Source organism: Thalia democratica, chromosome 5 (genome assembly GCF_965202585.1).
Source record: "Thalia democratica chromosome 5, ktThaDemo2.hap1.1, whole genome shotgun sequence".
Taxonomy (NCBI): Eukaryota; Metazoa; Chordata; class Thaliacea; order Salpida; family Salpidae; genus Thalia; species Thalia democratica.
Window position 1 is genome coordinate 66,963,800 of NC_139169.1, and position 19,235 is coordinate 66,983,034.

General features: G+C 25.9%; 1 protein-coding gene across 1 annotated transcript; it reads right to left on the reverse strand.

The window, feature by feature from the left end:
- Positions 1-1,256: 1,256 nt before the first annotated feature.
- Positions 1,257-5,967, reverse strand: LOC145836763 (casein kinase I-like). Its single transcript, XM_082944537.1, has 5 exons — positions 5,791-5,967; positions 5,079-5,302; positions 4,691-4,837; positions 4,417-4,564; positions 1,257-1,514 (listed from the first exon to the last, which is right to left on the reverse strand). Exons 1-5 carry the CDS (start codon positions 5,965-5,967, stop codon positions 1,257-1,259), a joined length of 954 nt encoding a protein of 317 aa, XP_082800663.1.
- Between the last annotated feature and the right edge of the window lie 13,268 nt (positions 5,968-19,235).

Here is a 19,235-nt window from a genome sequence, read left to right on the forward strand (position 1 = left end):
ACTTCTTGGAACGTTAGTTTAATGGCTCACTATGACGCTTACTCTTTTTTCTATTATTTGTTATTTCGATATTTTGAATTTGCTGTTTATTAATTTCTCAGCTGCTATCACTTGATACATACTTATTTACTGTTGTAAAACGATTTGTGGTACTTTTATCTACTTTAAAACTTTCAATAGTTTCTACTTCTGCAGCTCCTTCATTATCTGCTAAACTGATTTTACTAACTTAACTTCTGCACCTTCTGCAACTGCTGAAAAGCTGCTTCTCAGTAAAAGTATTAAGATAACAATTAAAAAACTAACTAAGTAAAAATTTTAGTGTCCTAATATATATGATTCTGAAAACGTGCGGTAAAATGTTTTAGTACACCGGTAAGCCGTGCCAATACTCGAAAAAAAACTTAAAACACAATTTCAACAAAACTTTAAGAAATTTTTGATATATATCTTCAATTCTTCTAAGCATGTGCATTTCAATTTCCTTTCTTGGAACATTTTTTTTGTTCATATAAGTTTCGATAACTTCCTTAGAGTGTTCTATTATCAATTATTATTACCTTATTATTTAAACCCTAGAAAAAAAAATATATACTGATTACTTAAGAACTGTTAGAATTTATTATCAATTTGTAGTTGTTGTACACCCGGTCATATTCTTCTTCGTCTGTTTTAGCATCTTCTTAATAAGATGATCATGAAATCTCCATTTGAGTAATCTGTACTAAACTAGATTCATAGTCTAGCCTTTCCGTACTACGATATCCAGTAGTACAAAACACTAAGTCAATATCTACATTAGTCTAAATTTCACTAATATATGTATCGTTTACTATACAACATTCATCCTGATAAGTACTTTTTGGAACAATGGTTCACTATGACGCTGAGTTTTTTTTTTTACTGTTCTTTAATTTGATTTTTTGAATGTGCTGTCTATTAATTTTTTGCTGCTATCACTTGATGCATACGTATTTACTGCTTAAAAAATTGGAGTAGTAGTGAAATTATAAGACTACCACCAATATGTTGTTTTGGTTGATAGATCTGGTCGCTTATTAGTTCGAAATCATAAAATTATAAGGAAATATAACCCATCTGGTTGCAAATCTATAAGCAGTATCTTTTATCTAATAAAAGCAAACATAGCACTGCAGAAGTTTATTTTTTTTAGAAATGATGTAAAAAGAAATATTTCAGGAAAATGACGATGTTCTGTGCTTACAGAAGGAGATAAATGACAAAGCTGGAGATAATTATAGCAAGATTCGCAACGTGAAACCAGCTACCTTACTTTCACCTGAGGACTCGAATTGTATGGGCGTAGGCCAATGCTCTACAAAGGAGAAAATCTGCATTGTCTCGTTCAGATCTTTAAAATAAACCTGGATTTTCTGAATGAATTTTGGTGGACGATGGAGTGTCACTAGAGAATGAGCTGCGTCGTTCTGGTCGTGTGTGAAAACGGAGAAGGATTTAAGATGCCGAAAATTGTACTTACAAACTTGTTTAAACTGTAGTTTGCATTATTGTTTTTATTAAGCTGATTATTTAAGCTGCTTTTCATGTTTATATAAATGTGCATTTCTCTTAAAGTTGAATGTGTTTTAAAGTTTGAAAAGCGAACAGTAAACTAAGTTATGCAAAATTTCCAGCGTTTTTTGTCTGATCACCGATTTTTAGAACTAAAAACTGTATTTAAGTTTACAACTTCTCTTTAAATAACTTTATTTTTCTAGGTTAAAGTATCGATTATATCATTTGTAGATAAAATCTGAGGGAGATGTGTATGTATTTGTCTGGCTATAATTGTAGATTTGTATTATTAGATAACTTTATTATGTTTGTTTTTTTTTTCAGATTTAGTCATACTTGCAATTTGTTCGTTAATAAAAAATAATCAATTAGATAATTATTTAACAACTTTTGATCAATTTAAATGAATATTATTGAAAATATATTCAAATGAATTGACTATCCGCAAATATAAAAACATAAGCCACAAGCACATTGACAACAAACTGGCCAGATGAATAATCATTAAACATAAAACAAAAAAGACTCATCATTACTAAACAAGGACAACTGGTAAAATTGAGGCTTATTTAGTTCTCAATCTTAAATACTATATTCTTGACATTTTTTTCTTTAGTTTAGATATTTTATTAAAATCATTTTTTATATCTTTGTCACTAGTAACAAATTGAAATTCTGATTACATCTTAGTATTTTAATTATGCAGTATTGGTTAGCAAAAACTGTTGCTTTTATTAAATATATGTTGTTGAATTATTGTCATTTTTCAAGGTTCATAATAATAACCTTAACTCAAAGAAAACATTTAATAAATAATCAATTTTTAATAAACAGTATTAAGAAAAACGTTCCAAGTTAAATAATAAATTATATATTAAAGACACATTAAATTTTGAATTTTAATACAAGTTTAAAAAGACTATTTACATCGTAAAAGTTTTTAAAATCAAACTCGATCAAGTTATAGCAATGTACAATATTAACAGCTATTGTTAAATTCATTCAAGGACGTCTATTTGGAATGCTAGACGATTTCTTAACTGTAGAATCTGTGTTTTTTGAAAATATTACTTTCGTATAGTTAATTTAAGCAGAATATTTTACTAACTTACAAATTCAATTTTCTAACTTATAAAAAGAACTTTTGTTTATTATATCTTTTGTGTTCTAAAAATTATTTAAAACATAATTAAAAACGTAAAGCAAAACATTAGTAATAACTAAGCTATTTATTAAGCTGCTTCAGAACGCAATCTTTACCAGTGTTTCACAGCTTTTACACATATCTAACTATAATTTTATGTACGACTATTGTAGTTCTTAAAGGTGATTGGAAGGGGCCACAACTAAAAAACCGTTTTTATATAATTGCAAATATTTATTTCTAATGAAATTATAATAAAACTAACATTTAGTTTTATAATTTTAATGCGTGTGAATAAACACGGATTTTTTGTTAACATTCTTATATCTTTCTCATAACAATTTACAAACCTTCCAAAAAAATAGTTTTTAGCACTTGGTAGTAATTGGAGTGCTATTATGTTGTGCTAAAAACGCGTTAGATTTAAGAATTAAATACTTTTTTTACTTAAGTTCTAATATACTTATTAGTATTTTTTGATCGTTTAAATTCACCTGTAACTTTAGTACAGTGTAATGTAGTTATAATATATTATTGTGCTTTTGTAGTTCATGTAAATAAGAAATATTTTTCCATTTGATTTGTAAATATATATCCAATCTACCCTTCCTTTACCCTATTACCCTCAAGAACCAATATATTGAGATAAAGTTGTGGCCCTTTAATCTTTTTTTAATAATTGATGTATTTTTGACCTAACCATATTTGACCATTAAAACATTGTACAAGTACAGAAGTGATAAGAAATATAAAAAAAAGTAATTATGTAGTTTTACTCGAAACTAAACTTTTTGAAAAAATAACTTTTGAATTTAAAGACACTTTATTAAATCTCGTAATACAACTAAGTAAATTGTTTTTTAATTAAAACAGTTATATTGCGAGTAAAAATTCGCACTTATAAACTTGATTTACGTACAAGAATTTCTTTAATAAATGTTTTATTTCTAGACTGATTGTTATAAACTTATATTTTCAAATTTATAATTGCATTAATATAAAAATTTAGGAGAAATTATACAATTGTGTGAGTTAAGTACTTCAAATCAGTATGACTTACTTTATAACTGGCTTCAATTATTTTTACTGTACCCTTAGATATCTTCTTAGTCTGTGATTACCTTGAGGCAGTTCAAATTGGTTCCAGTAATATTTGTAATCGATCTTTAAATGGCGTCTGTTATTTATTTATATTTAAAGCATAATATAAAAACTTTTTCATAAAATGCTTGTTTTAGCTTGAATGTTTTAAACTTAACTTAAATAACACATAAAACGTAAATCTTTAATGAAGAATTGATGTCGTTTAAAAACTAACTTATTGGTTGCTTTAACTTTAGTTTTTATAAAAATATTTTTGAACTAACACTAATTTTAGAATTTATATAAGAAAATAGTAAACAAGTAAATACGAACTCGTTTAATGCTGTTTTGAACATGTTACGCAGCATCATATAATTTGGTTCTTGTGTGAACGCGAGTTTTCTATTAGATAAAATATCATTATGAAAGCTATTTGACATTTACTTACCATAATCCTCGACTGTTATAACTATTTTAAATCAAACTAAAGGCCATTTATTTGTTAAAACTCTCTGTCGGAAGTTAACAATCTATGAAGTAAAATAACAAAACTTGGAAACCATCTCTAACCTACAATAGGTGATGTATTAAGCAAGCACGTTAAATCCCAAACATAGGTTTTTAATATTTGTCGCCATTTTTCTTTCATGAACCTTTTCATCCAAAAGTTTTTTAGACAATGCCTCAAGTCCAGACCAAGGCAATTTTGTACAGTAGAATTGAAGTAAAACATATCCGAGGCTCTCAAGATCGTCTGCTCTTGAATGATTCCAGCAGTTAGTTGCGGTAATGGACAAGTATCTGTTATAAAAAGCACAGCTACTGTTAAAATAGTTGAGTGCACTAGGTCAGGTTTAATAATTTAACAAAAAATGAAATAAAATCCACTGTATCAAAAAATACTAATTATTACATAAACTGTCTTACTGGAGAGTACCGTAGGGAGAATTACTTCTTTCCATGCGAACGTGCCTCTTGTTTCTCATGTACCTGCAAGCCAATCCGAAGTCTATAATGTGAACCCAATTGCAATTCCTATTAGAACCCATAACGAAGTTCGCAGGTTTTATGTCCCTGTTGTACAAAAAATAACTGAATGTTTTTCTGTTGTTTAATTAAATATCTAGTAAATTATCTAATGCTAATATTTCAACCTTCAGAAGAAATTAATATCTTAGTTTAACAACTTTATTAGAACGCTTTTCAAAGACTTTTTGTTTACTTAAATATGCATATATTTCCTTATGCATTTCTAATTATTTAATTTAAATGTATATTCTTCTTAAACATTTATAATATTTATATTTTAGTCAACCTGTGTACAATATTGTGGTAATGAACAAATTCAATTGCGTAAATCATTTGCATTGCCAGCATTGAAATTGTTTTTGGAGTAAACCTTTGATTACAATGGTCAAACAAGTCTTTTAATGAAGGTCCCAACAGATCCATAGCTAATACATTGTATAGACCTTTTCTAATCTTTATATCCTCATCATAATACTTTACTGAAGGAACAATGGCAGGATTCAAAATCGTCTGTTTTTTATTTCAATTTAACACTAAACTATTACAATATATATGTAAGTCGTCAACTAATAAGTTATCAAACAACAACAAGGCCTTCAAACAAATATTTTTTAATGTACTAACTGTTAATTATCTGTAGGTAGACCTTGTTATTAATGTGTTAAACAATCTTTGTACAATAAAATGTTGGCAGTAAATTAATCAATAAAAAATGTTGATGTAAATTAATTTTTAGGAAATTGTGAATGACTAAAATAGCTTATGTTTGAATGACACAAACTAACCTTTCGTATGTTAGCTAAAAACTGTTGAATTTAAAACTATTCAAAGTAATAATATTTAAAAAACGTGCATAATCCCAGGTATTATCAATTTTGAAAACAAAGCTTTAAGTTTTTTTGTATGTTAAAAAGGATAAAAAATCTTAATTATAAGTACAAATCCGAATTTAAACATCAACAATATTTGATTTATAAAAAGTTTCCAACACTACTTACTCTATACAAGTGATACTCTTTTCGAAGCATAGATGCTCTGTTACGACAGCGTTCTAACTTTATTGCAACTTCAACCATGGTTTCCTCATTTCTTCCCACGTAAACCACTCCATAACTCCCTCTGCCAATGTGCTCGACCAACTCATATTCTCCTACTCTTTCTCCAACCAGTGCCATTGTTTATTGCTTTGTCACAAAAACAAAATATTTATAACACCTGAGAGTAAAATTCTGGTGAAACTTTTTGTTACACTCTACTTTTAGAAACAGCTAAAAAAAATTTTTACAAATAAAAAATTATGTAGTATAAAAAAAAATTCAGTATGTTAGTTACATTTTGTTGTTTAAACACAACTGAAACATTATAATAAATCTTTTTGAAAACAGAATAAGCAATTGAAAAACATTTTTAATCACAGCATATGATTATTTATCCTTCTATTTCAGTGAAACTACAATCTTTAGATGTTTATTGAGTTTAAATCTGATTAAAACAAACATAACTTTGTTTTAATTTTAATTAATTTAATAACAACTGTAATATAAAAAAAGTAAACATGTAACATAGGAAGCTCAATATCTAAAATAGTAAAAGGTATAGAAAACTTCTACAACTTTTAACACTAAGCTAAAAATATTCAAATAACATGAGAGATAAAATACTTATAGATACAATTTAAAGTTGTTTAATTTAAGGCAAGATTACTATTTAACTTGAAAATGACTTTTATAAAACAAAACAGACATAATTAGACACAAATGTAACGACAGTGCTGCAAACTCTATGATACTGTTTCTTGTGAATAACATTGTTAAAAAAAATATAATACGAAATCATAACTCTTAGTAAAAATATATAAAGATACCGTCTAAGTATCAAATAATCAAAGATAAAAGCTTTATTTGAGGAAAAACAAAAGTGTATACATTAGTTTACTTATATCAAAACTAGGTTACTAATAAAGTCAATATTATTTTTATGGTAAAAGATGTGGGAAATCTTTTAATAACTACTATAACAAAAACATTTGTTTTTTATCAACTAGTATACACAAATTTTATGTAAAAAACAGTAAATTAAGTCGTAATACTTATAGTCAAAATAAAAAACTAAATCAAGAATTTTGTTGGCCTTACTTGATACTTTTACAAAAATTAAAAACAGATATCGAACGATTTTTGTATACTAGCTTAAAGTTAATGTTTAAGTAGTAATATAAAGTGCGAGATTTACGTTACAAAAATAATTTTTTTGAAAAACACTACGTTAATTTTTACCAACTTTTGTTACATATTTTATATAAAAAAGGTAAGTTCAATACTGTAGCTAATGTTTTTTACAGAACTCGTGCATATTTTATGAAATTAATCAATCTTATTTAGAACTAACCAAGTTTTCAGTTTATATTTTTAATTTACTTACAATTTCCAAAGTATGCATGGTACTAAATTTATATTTGTTTTTCTTACTTGACTTAAACAATACATCAAATTTTGCATAAGTTTTTTCTTTCTTTAAATTTAAATTTACTTCTAAATAAAAAACTTAGTCAAGTACTTACAAATTTATGCTTAATCTTTACATATAACCTTTTTTTAAAAACTTAAGTATCTAATGTAAGTATTGTAAATATCTAAAAATATAAAACTTTTAGCATGTGCTTAAACTAATAACATTTTCTGATGTGATAGTTGTATTTAAATTTTTCATGTCTTTGATTTCAGCTTTTTAAACTAGTTTAATTAAATTTTAAATCTTTGTTTAATAAAATAAAATTAAGGTTTAGATATTAAACCCAAATATTTTGAAGTTTATTTAATTTTGAATATTGAGTTTAGAAAGCTCAAAAACAAAATATAAATTATTTCGTATATTTTTAATAGTTATACAAAAAAAACTGTATTGGTGAACAACATTTTAATACTTATGGATGAAAATAAAATACTTAAAAAATTATATATTTTTTAAAAGTTAGTTTATAAACATAAGTCTGAGTAATAATACGTTGCAACAATAGTATTACTAGACTAAAATTTTTTATATTTACTACGGAATATTAAAAAAAAATGAATAAAATTTCATCTTTTTTGCTTACTTACGTACATGTTGGATACTCAAGAAGGTGAAAATTGTAAAGATCTTGTATTGTATGTATTTGTACTGTTATACTTTAGTTTTTAAAGAATACAGTTGTAACTTTTTGTTATTTTTTTAATATAAAATACTACATATTGTTACTAACTGTTTCCGCTTAAAATTAAATTATTAACGAACAAGTTTAAGTAATCAGTAAATAAAATACTTATACATAATACTGACTTGGTTTAGCTTTTTTGAATATAATCAATTTCGTATATAACCCTTCTTTAAGCAATAAAGTAGAAACGTATTAAATTCTTTTTACTTTAATAAAATACTATATATAAAATATATATGGGTTTTGATATTTTGTAAAAAGTGTCTGTAGTTGACTATTTTTTGTAAAATCTATTAACTTAAAATTTTCGATATTAAGACTAGATGCTGATTATCAGGTTATTAAAATGTCTAGAGATTAGATCCTTTGAAAGAGCCTAATCCTTCCCGCCAACCAAAAGTTGTGCCCGCGAAATATTGTTTAGCTTGAAAACTATTTCTAAAAATCATACAAATTCTGAAATTAAAAAAAAAATATATGTGCAAAGTATTATTTTAAGATTTTTAAGAACAGATTTAAGAACAATTTTAAAAACATATTTATGCTTTTTAAATGATTTTTTCATTACTTTTTTTCTTTTAAAATGCTACTTTAGTGTTTTTGGATTTTGTTTTTTTCAAAATGAATACTTTTTGCGATTTATTTTTCTAACAAGTCTGGTTAAGAAAAAGCCTTTTTAGTAAACTTAAGCCGCCGACTAAAACGTTGTCAGCCCCATTTTGCATGGGATGTATCTAACAACCCAAAACTCTGCAAAAAAATGATCCTTACAAAACTTAAACTCTTTTAAGTGTGTTCTTGTAACTATAACTAATAGCTTTAAAAATTAATCTGTTCTTAACACCAAAATTTTGGTTGTTTCATAAATTTGAAAAAATTTGTCAAAAAGTTACTTAATATAACTGTGTTCATAATAAAATACTTAAAATAAAATTTTATTACAACTATTTAATTATCTGTGTTAATATGTAGTATACTTATTTGAATGACAAATTAAGTAAAAACTTCAAAACATTTAGGAACATGACATAATTTTACTTTACATCTTTTTTCGCACGTAAAAGTAATTTAACGTTTATAGATTTACTGTGGATTTTTTCTTCTCTTCTATTTTTAATTTCTTTAATGTACAGCTTATAATTAAACATAATGAAAACCGTATTTTACTGGCTGAAACTCTTACCCTACAAAACAAGTTAACAATTCAACTCTTTTTGTTTTTTTTTTTTTTTTGTTTGTTAAAACTTTCTGAATTGAACGGACTCAAGTGCATCCAAAAAGTTTTGAAATATATTTACAATTTCTGTTTGAATGCCAAACTTTGTTTCACTTCCATATACACGTTTCCAAACATCTTTTGCTTCGTTCAATTGAATTTTACCTAGAGTGTCTTTAAGAATATTTCTATGCCATCACGGTCTAAGTGGTGTAACATGTACTGATTAAACTTGTTGTTGTGACTTCAAAAAAGTCATATAACATTGCTCATTGTTAAAACTGGTTAATGTTTGGAATACAATTTATATAAGTTGTTTTAAACATATAAATAACGAATCTTATAAGATTGGTTATTTTGCTTTATTTCTAAAATTTTTCGGAATCAGTAAAGTGCTAGTTCACAAGGTTATTTTCGGAGACTATTTCTTTTTAAATATCGAATAAACAACGTAAATATATTCTTAGAAGGTAATCATATTTGTCTGAACAATATCAATTGAACCATATTGGACCAATTGAAAATTTAAATTTTAATTGCATCTTTTTTGCTCCAGAAGGTATGTTAAAGCGTTTTTCGTATATATATGAACTTACTTATTTAAAATAAAAAAATATTTTGAAAGTTGTTATTTAAACTTATGTAGTTAAGCAATAACTCATAATATATAAATTTACTTTTTATCGTATTTTCAACGTAATTTATTTTCTCTTAAATTTTAGTTAAGCATTAAAATTACAATCATATCTACAAAATAAATTTTACTTAAAAACAATTTGAATTTGATAATATAACGACAACTTACAATACAATTTATTAAAATAAACTTGCAAAGTATCTGTTGATAGAAACAAAATTCAACAGAATTATTGCAGCTATTTCCTTACAGGTTTCAGCTGACGCAAGCTATTTTTAGGAAATTAACGTAAACGTTTTTAAGCGACTTAGCTAACTTTTTAGAAATTATTTTTCACACATATTTTGATGATACAAGCTACTTTTTCAGATTTTACTATAAAGACTCTTAACTATTTCTATAAGAATATAAAATAAAACTTGAAACAGAAACTGACCGACACCAGCTATTTGGTGACTCACTACTAAAAATTCAACATAACAGAATTCAGGAACATGTCTTCGATTGAGTCCATCTCAAGAAAAACTTTTCTTCAACAAAGAGTGAGCTCGTAACAAACTACTATGTGTTATATATATAGGTATGTACATATGACACGTAAATAAATAGTAAGCTTTAGACTTGATGACGTCATAGTGTGTACCAAGTTGTGGTCAATTATTGAAAAGCTGTTTTTATTTTACAACCTGTTTTTATATTTTTTTTTCATTACAAAAAAATAATTTCAATGTTTTAATAGTATAAACAAACTTTATTAGCGTGTTTTGGTATTTTGATGCAACTTTTTTTTAACCTGAAACATTTTGAGATGGTCTTGTGGCCTGTAAGCAGTTTTAAAAATGTGGCCACCTGCTAAAAAGGTCAGTCATCTCTGCTCTGAGAATATAACAAATTAATATAACGTCGACTTTCATTGTTTCCTTACTTTAAACTGCTGCTTAAATAGTATTTTGCTAAAATCGCTTGAATATTGAACACTTAACAATCAAGTTTGAGAAATAAGGACAACTAAGATAGTTTATGTAAATTCTTGATCTGGTATGACGTCATAATGCATCGTGCCTGAACTGTAATGCTTTAAAATAAGATTTGTTGGGCCATCTTGTTATTTAGTTTTATCTCTTGTTTCATGTTCAATTGATCAACAGAGCAAAAGAGGGTGTCAATAATTAATAATTTTCAAATACGACTTTTATCGAACTTTTATTTCATTTCTTTTTTCTTTTAAGTTCTAATTCTTAACAGGACGAAAGAGGTTGTCATGCTGTCGGATGAGCGAGGTTGGTTCCTGAACCTCGATCTGTCTCACCACCTGGTGCCGCCTCTCAAAAAAAGCGGCGACATTTCAACCGAGCTGGGAAAGAAGTTCTACTCGTCGTCACGTGACAAATCTTTGTACGAGAGCTTGTAAGGTGAGGACAGTGTGGAGGAGAGGGGAAACCCTCTGAGAAAAAGGATATTTCCAGTTGGCTTTGACTTAACTATAAATCACAAATTTTTAAAGGAACTTTATAGTGCTTATACAGCACCAGTAAGTTTACATTCAAACACCAAACCAAACTCTTAAAAATGTTTACTTGGAATTTTTAAACTATACTTAACTAATTTTTATAAACTGATGTTAACAAGACTAATATTTCGAGTTATTTGAGACTAATGTTAAAGCTATTTTGATTAATTTAGTTTTAAATTGGTGGCGACTTTTTAATAAGCTATTGTATCAAACTTTTTTGTAAGATTATCATCTATTTTAAGTATTTTGAGCTAAGTTTAGTACTATTTTTAGGATAAAATGCATCAGAAACGACTAATTTTTCAAGTTTGACAGACTTAGTATTATTTTTACAGTTATATTAAACATTTCTACTATAATTCTTGTGAAATTTACACGTTAATATCCATCTACTGTCAGTTTTATCTTTTGTTATTCTTTTATATATTTGTGAGGTTTATATGACAACAAGTATTTACAAGTTTGTTGTTTTACAGAAACTTTTTAATAACAATTTTTTTATTTATCTTCTTGAACTAACATTGAAAACTTTAACCGTTGCTCTTAAAACAAACCAAAAAAAAGAAAACAACTAGTTAAAAAATCTAAGTTTTATCCTAAACTTTAAAAAAAGAGGTTATTAGTTAACTATTTTAGTTTACTAATAAAAAATAGAATTACCATTACCAAACAAGGTATTTTTTTGATAAGTATTTAGTCTGGGCAAATAAAAATTCTCGTGCTTGCTTTCACGTCACTATTTCTATCGCTTAATGTTTGCTTGTTACGTCATAATACAAACAAAACAACAACAACAACTTTCTTTTAAGTTTTATTGTCAATTATAACTTTGAAAACCCGAAGCTTAAAAATTAAAATTGTACTATATTTTTGTTGTTGAATGAGTGTATAAATACAACAATATAAATAAAAGTTGTCTTACCTTTTTTTGTAAAAAAAGGGTAGCTTGAAAAAGTTGGAAAAAATTTGCAAATTTGCTGAGTTAGCAAATTTCTTTTTTAATTTATTCATTGGAATTTTTATTTTAATTATCAAAACTTTTTTTTTTGGTTTGTATGTTATGTGTTTTGGTAAAGTAAGTAAGGGATAAGTATATAAATTAAAACGAGTTTATGAAAAATCAAAAGATATTAGCTGACTCTGCATTTTAAGGTTTTTTAAGCTACCGAATAATAGACAATACTCTTTAAACATTTAAATAATTTTATTTATGTATTTTTTAGTAAGTTATAGATTTTTAAATATTTGACAACCTTTTAAGTAAACAAAATTTTCCTCTGTAACAATATAACAGAACAAAGGCTTTTGAGCTCAATAAAAGATTAATTTAAATTTCAGTTAAATTCAACATTTATAAACTTTAAACTAAAATCAAAATACAAAACAATAAATAGTTAAGGTTTAAACTTTAAACAACTATTTAGAAAACGTTTTTGTAACACCGCATGTACATTTAACAATGACTATACAATTTTCTATTTTTTTTACCAAAAAACTACAGGCCAGTTTACCAATAGTTTATCAAAAGCACATACAACTTGTTTATAAAGCGAAATCACACATAATAAAAACACTTTAATGTGTAAACACTTTTACTTTATATGCATAATTCAATAAAAATAGTTATGGTATGTGAATACTAGTTGACGCCCTCGTAACTTGCATTTCTGGCCATCATAAGTCCTCCACCGGTGCAAAAGAACAAAAACAATGTTGCTATCCAGCCTAAAAAGAAGGTTTTTGTAATTGTAGTAAAGTAGCTGATATAAAAATTAAAAGAAAACTGTTTTTAAACCAACATTAGTACATAGTTTATGATTTTGATCTGGGTTTTACTACACATTAAAGCTTAAATAGTTTTCAATAAATGTAAAGCACAACCTTAGCAGTATAAAGAATTATTTCAAACATTAGTTGTATTAGCTACAAAGGAAATTTTATACAAAATTATCCTTAATTAAATGTATAAGCTTATTGAAATCAGATGATAGTAAAAATTTGTATTACCAGTGAAGTAACTCCAGTTCCACGAGTAGTTTGAACACTTTCCATTGCAAACTTGCCCCGTCCAAATTGACTGTCCGATTATATTCAACGTTGCTGTGGAATTCAAATTGTTTGTGATGAATTAATTAAAGTTTATTAGTTAATTCAACGTATTAATCAGTGGTTATTAACCTTTTTTTCGTTTTTTACCTCTTTTTGGAAGACTATTACCAAATTTACCCAAAATATACAAGTTAGTCTTTAATTTGATGAAAAATACTAGCTCTTTTTAACTTTAAGCTTATTAGATATAAAAAATTGTAAAGTTTAAAGATTTTGTGTAACGTAAAAAGATTACACTTAAATAACACCTAGAAACTAAAAAGTACAATTAAAGATATTGATATTCATAACTTGTAATAAAGAAAACTTATTACCAAAACCAAGGTGATTTATCCCCATGAATTGCTAATCTAAATTGACTGCCCTTTTATGTTCAATTTTGTTAAAAAAAATTTTTATGTTTATAGTAATCTTATTTTACACATTTATACTGAAGACAGCCACAATTTTAGTACTATATAAATTCAATTTAAAGTTGTCATTTTAAAAAGTTAACACTGACTTAACTCATGCTAAGTATGTTCAAGTAGGTAAACAGTTGAAAAAGTAGCAGAGTTGTCAACCTAACAGAATAAAAAAGTTTTTTTTATGACTTAAGCCTTTTCAAGTGCTTATTTTTCACGGAACGAGTAGTAAAATTAATTTTAGTATCTAATGTACTTTTTATTAATAATTACATCCGTCTGATTTCTATAAATTGTGTGAGTTAGTTTACTATAAAAAGTAAGTTGAAAGTTTTGAACACAACTCACCTAGCCAAGTTTAAACAACATGAAATAAAGAATAATTTAAGTGTGACAAACTAAAATGTTTTTGTAAATAATTTCTTTTGTTCAATTAATTCAAAAAAAAAGGTTATACTTTTTTATTGCACTTTTGTTTGTCAATTTTAGTACATATATCCGTAAAAAATAAAGTTAAAAGCACACATATATTTAATTAAAGTAACCACATAGTTATTTTATGAGTTTGAAATTTCTTCGATATATAACGAAAGCTATAAATAGGTTGTTAAATTCTTAAATGAACAACAAATAGTATTTTCATTTACACTTTTTAATAAACCGGAAAAGTAAACACTTATCAGTTTACTTGTGTTGTATGGTCAAAATAAGTTCTAATATACTTTGTAGTAATGCTTACTGTTTTATAATACATTTTGACTATATTTTAGAGTTTCTAAAACTTTACGCAAAAAGTTTTGAAATATGTACAGCCAGAGCCAAGGCCATTTAAAGAAGGCTACATAAAAAGATAAAACTAAAATTTAAACTTAAAATGTAACATTTAAGGGCGCAATAAAACTAAATTAAGTTCTAAAAAAAATTTAAAACATTTATATTTCAAACCAGCAATGAAAAAGAATCCAACGATACCCATTGCGACTTTCTTCGTTTTACCGTCAACTTTCTTCTTGATAACCGCTTGTGATGTTGCCAGAAAAGCCCCGAAGCCGAAAAAAGCGAAAATAACTGATGACACCATGAACGCCTTTGCCCATTTGTATTCTGTTTATAATATTTTATGTATTTTATACTTTTAGTTTTAGATATTATTATTTTATAGATGCATGAATACTTTTGTTCGTTTTACTTTGTTGCTAATTTAAAAGAAACTAACGTTGGTTTGATTTTTATTAGTAGATTTAATACTTTTTTTTTAACACTTATTTGTATATTTTGTATATTTGTATATTTAAGATTATTAGTTTTAAACATATATATTTCCTAAAAGTTTACAAAGTGTAAGATAAAAAAATGAACAAATAAGCTAACAATCAAAATGTATTTTTACAAATATTGCAAACATTCAACGCAAGTAAAGAAAGTTTATAGCAGAGAACAAGTAGTTTGACTACTATATTTAAATGAAAAAAAAAAAGTTAAAAGATAACTCAAAAACTAACAAGTAAAAGTTTTAATGTATTTCTTAGCAAACAATGTAACATGTAACTATCTTACCGTAATTTTTCCCGCACTTGTCACTGAAGCAGCTTTTGAACAGCCCCGTGTGAATCGGAGTGTTTTCCACGGTCACCCAGTCTCCCTGGGACAAGTTGTACACTGCGAACCCGAAGTAAACGCAGAAGAAAATGAACATCACCCCCGCGGTAGCCTTGGTGCCCATTTTAATAGTTTTATAAAGCTGAAAGTGTTTAGCGGTTCTTTGATTTTTAACTTGAATTAGCCTTTTGAATGCAAAATAATTCAGCTACTGTGTTGTGGTATGAAGTTTAACATGTCAAGCGTTTACAACTGTTGAAAAGTAATGTGGTTTACACTTTCTAAAATCATTCGTACGAATTTCTAAATATTTACATAAGAATTTACATTCCGTTGCCATTATTTGTTTGCGTTTGTGTGATATCTATCAACAACATTTAAGTTGTTTTCATACTGCTGACGTAAAAACTAGTAGAAAAGGGTTTTCATTCAATCACTTATTCATATCCCCATGAACTTAGTATAAAGAGATCCCACCTTTGTGGTGATTTGTTGTAAACAAAAAATTTTCAGTTGATTACTCGTTTTGGTTTTAACAGTTTACCGTATCTCGTTATTTTAGAACGCATTTCAAACGCAGTAGAGTATCAAAACAATACAAAGAATTATGTTGGTTTACAGATACTTGAAACTACTTTTAATTTTTAATTTCTAAGATGTTTTTTTTAGCTTTAACTTTGTTGTAACTATTGTCGTGAAGTTTTACATTATAAAAAATAAGCTATTTTTACTAGCTATATATATATGTACACACATACAAAAAATCAGCTTTAACAGTGTTTGTAAAAATTTATTTTTTATTTCAAAGTTTTTATTACCAATTATATAAATTTTAATTTATAAGTATAAGCTATTTAAACTACTCTATTTTTTTTAAGTTGTTATAACTTCATTATTAAAGTTGTTAGTTTTTATAAGTTTTACTTAGAATTTAACATTTAAAAACTGTGTTTTGTGTAATTTTTGACTTGCATTATCACATAATTAGGTTGAAAATGAATAAAAAACTGTAGTTTATAAAAATATGTAATAACTAATTTAAGTTAACTTAAATTAATTCTTTGGGAACTAAAATACAAAAATGATATATATGTTTAAAAGACAGCTAAGTTCTGCTTTTAAAAATCTTAATAAAACACTTTCTAAGGGTTAACTCAATACCTCAACTATTTAGTTACATAAACTCGTCTTAATCAAATACTTCAGCAAAATATAAAGTTTTTTGTTATAGTTTTAATAATTTCGACAAACATAAAACTATTTTTGTGTTTCAAATAAAAACTAAATCACTCTAATTACTTTTTATTAAACAGACTTGATAAAAGAATAACTTATTATTTAATCATTTACAATAAACTTTATTTATGTGCTTTTTATGCTTTACAACTTTACTCTAATTTATAATACTTTCTCGAAACAATTTTGATATCAACTGCTTACTAGAAGACAACAAGTAACAAATAAAACCATCATATACTTACAGTTGGGCGTTGCTATTGTTTCAACAATTTTCCTCGGTAAACATTTAAAAGGTCAATAAATAGATAAATCAATTCTTCTTTGTCTTATCTGTTTGTTCACAATGTCGTTGGAGAAAGTTTACTTTAGTAAGCAGAGTATGTTTTTATTGCTGGCGAACTTAAACTTGGTAAACATTACGTGCTTCGATTTTTAGAAGCTTTTTAATTAATTCAGTTTACGTTCTTTGAACTTTTTTAAATGCTACCTTAAAAGATTTGTAATTATATGAAAATTTAAAACTTTGCTAGTAATTATTAATATTTTTCAAAAATTATTTTCTAGCTTTACTTTGCGTAGGGTTAGTTTAAGACAAATAAAATTTTAAAAAGGGATTTTTATAAACGTTTTGTTTTTTACTTATATAAAAACCAAGCAGTTGAGAAAATTTAATCTTTAATTTTTTTAATATTTTTTGAAAATTAAAACAAAATTATTATTTATAGATAAATATTGTTGAAACCAGTGACCTATGAGGTTCACTTGATTATTTTTTTTCACCGCTATTTCATTAGTTCAACTTTGCATGTCACTAAGTTACAGCAAATGAAGTACTTTAAAAGGATTTTCTCTAAAACTTTTGTTTGTTATTTACATAAAAATTAATACCTTTCAAAATTTTACGCGTATTATATCATACTTTGTGCGAAGTAAAAAAAGTTTTCTTTTTTCTAGATTTTTCCAGCAACCTGTGGGTTTTGATACGAGTTACACTAAACAGCTCCTAACTGCACAGTTTAATAAAACTAATCGAAGATTGTGAAAAAACTAAGCATTATTGTGTTTTCCAAATTGTAGCTACTACGCTACATAGATAAATTTGATTGTAATTTTTTACGCTTAACTGCTTTCAAAAGTAATAATGTATTTGATGTTTTGTATGCTTTGTATACATATTTTTGTTTATTGCTTTTATGAAAAACTTTAATTTTTAAATTAAAAAGTTTATTAAACAGTATAGTAATACTAAGTTTGGTAGTATGTTATTTTAAAAAAAATTAAAAGCTTCTAAAAATTCGTATTAACAAAATTTCATAATAGTATAAAAAATATTCAATGTTTCAATTAAAAGGTTCTTATGGTAGAGTGAATAAAAGTTTTGAGTTGTTTTTATTAAGCCTAATAAAACTTGCTATTTACAAAAATTAACTTTTTTACTTACATACACAGCTAGCTGTTTGTTAAGCTTTTCAATGAACTAGAAGCTGTGCTAAGAACTTATTATGAAAACGCTTTTTATCATTCACATTAACCGTTCTTTTTTCATCGGGTACAAACTGAATTAACTAGACTTTGATGTGTTTAAAACATATTCAGTTTTAAGTGCCCATTGAGCGAAAGTTTTAAATTATTTCTGTGTAAATAAATGTGACTTTGACGAAAGCAACTTTGTTAAAAACTTTTGTTAAAACATTTGAAGCATGATACTTTTTTAAATTCAGCTTTGAGACTTTATTTTGATAGAAATTATTATTTGTAATGTAACAGTAAAAATATGACAAAAAATTGCATAATTAAACAAAATGTGTATAGTTTTTTGTATTCAAACGTAAAGCCGTAAAAAACAAAATTTATTTTTATTTACATGATTACTAATAAAAAATGTGTTTAGTTTTGGTGTGATAGAATTTAAACTATCGGTTAATTTTATTTTGAACTGAAGTTTTTTGTCAAAAGTATGTACTTGAGATTTAGCTGCAAAAATTCTAAAATAGAAGGTGTATTTAAATAAGTAGTTCAGTTTTATGCAAAATGTAAAACTTTGAACTAATAAAAACTAAACTTTTTTGTTCAAAGAATATTACTAAAAAGCAATTTGATTTGGGCTTTTAAACTTTAAGCTTATTAAATGCATTCCTAGATAATAAAAATTCATACAACACCTTTTTGCTAAGAAGCAAAGCTAAATACCAAAACTTTAAGACTTTTATTATGCTCAAAGCATAAAGTTTTTAAGCTTAAATTTATATAAGTTTAGCTTTTTCAGTGCTTAATAAAAAGTATTTTTTTAAAAAGTCGTCTATAACTTACAGTAGCATTTTTTTGTTTTAACTACTTGTAGGTTAACAATTATAATTAACAAAAATGCAAGGTATAGAAATACAACTTTTGTTTAGAAAATCTATAAAGCTTTAAGCTGATTAGACTACAATAAAATCATGAAATTATTTCAACAAAGTTAACTTGGCTTTTACAATCTTTCAACATAGTCAAAGCTAGCCGGGCCGAAGATTTATACTTGACGGACCTT

Coding starts and splice junctions, on each gene's coding strand:
- LOC145836763 (XM_082944537.1), bottom strand. CDS start 5,967: ATGGCACTGGTTGGAGAAAGAGTAGGAGAATATGAGTTGGTCGAGCAC. Junction 5,303..5,790: donor AAGAGTATCACTTGTATAGA/GTAAGTAGTGTT, acceptor AATAAAAAACAG/ACGATTTTGAATCCTGCCAT. Junction 1,515..4,416: donor AAAAACTTTTGGATGAAAAG/GTTCATGAAAGA, acceptor TGCAAACTACAG/TTTAAACAAGTTTGTAAGTA.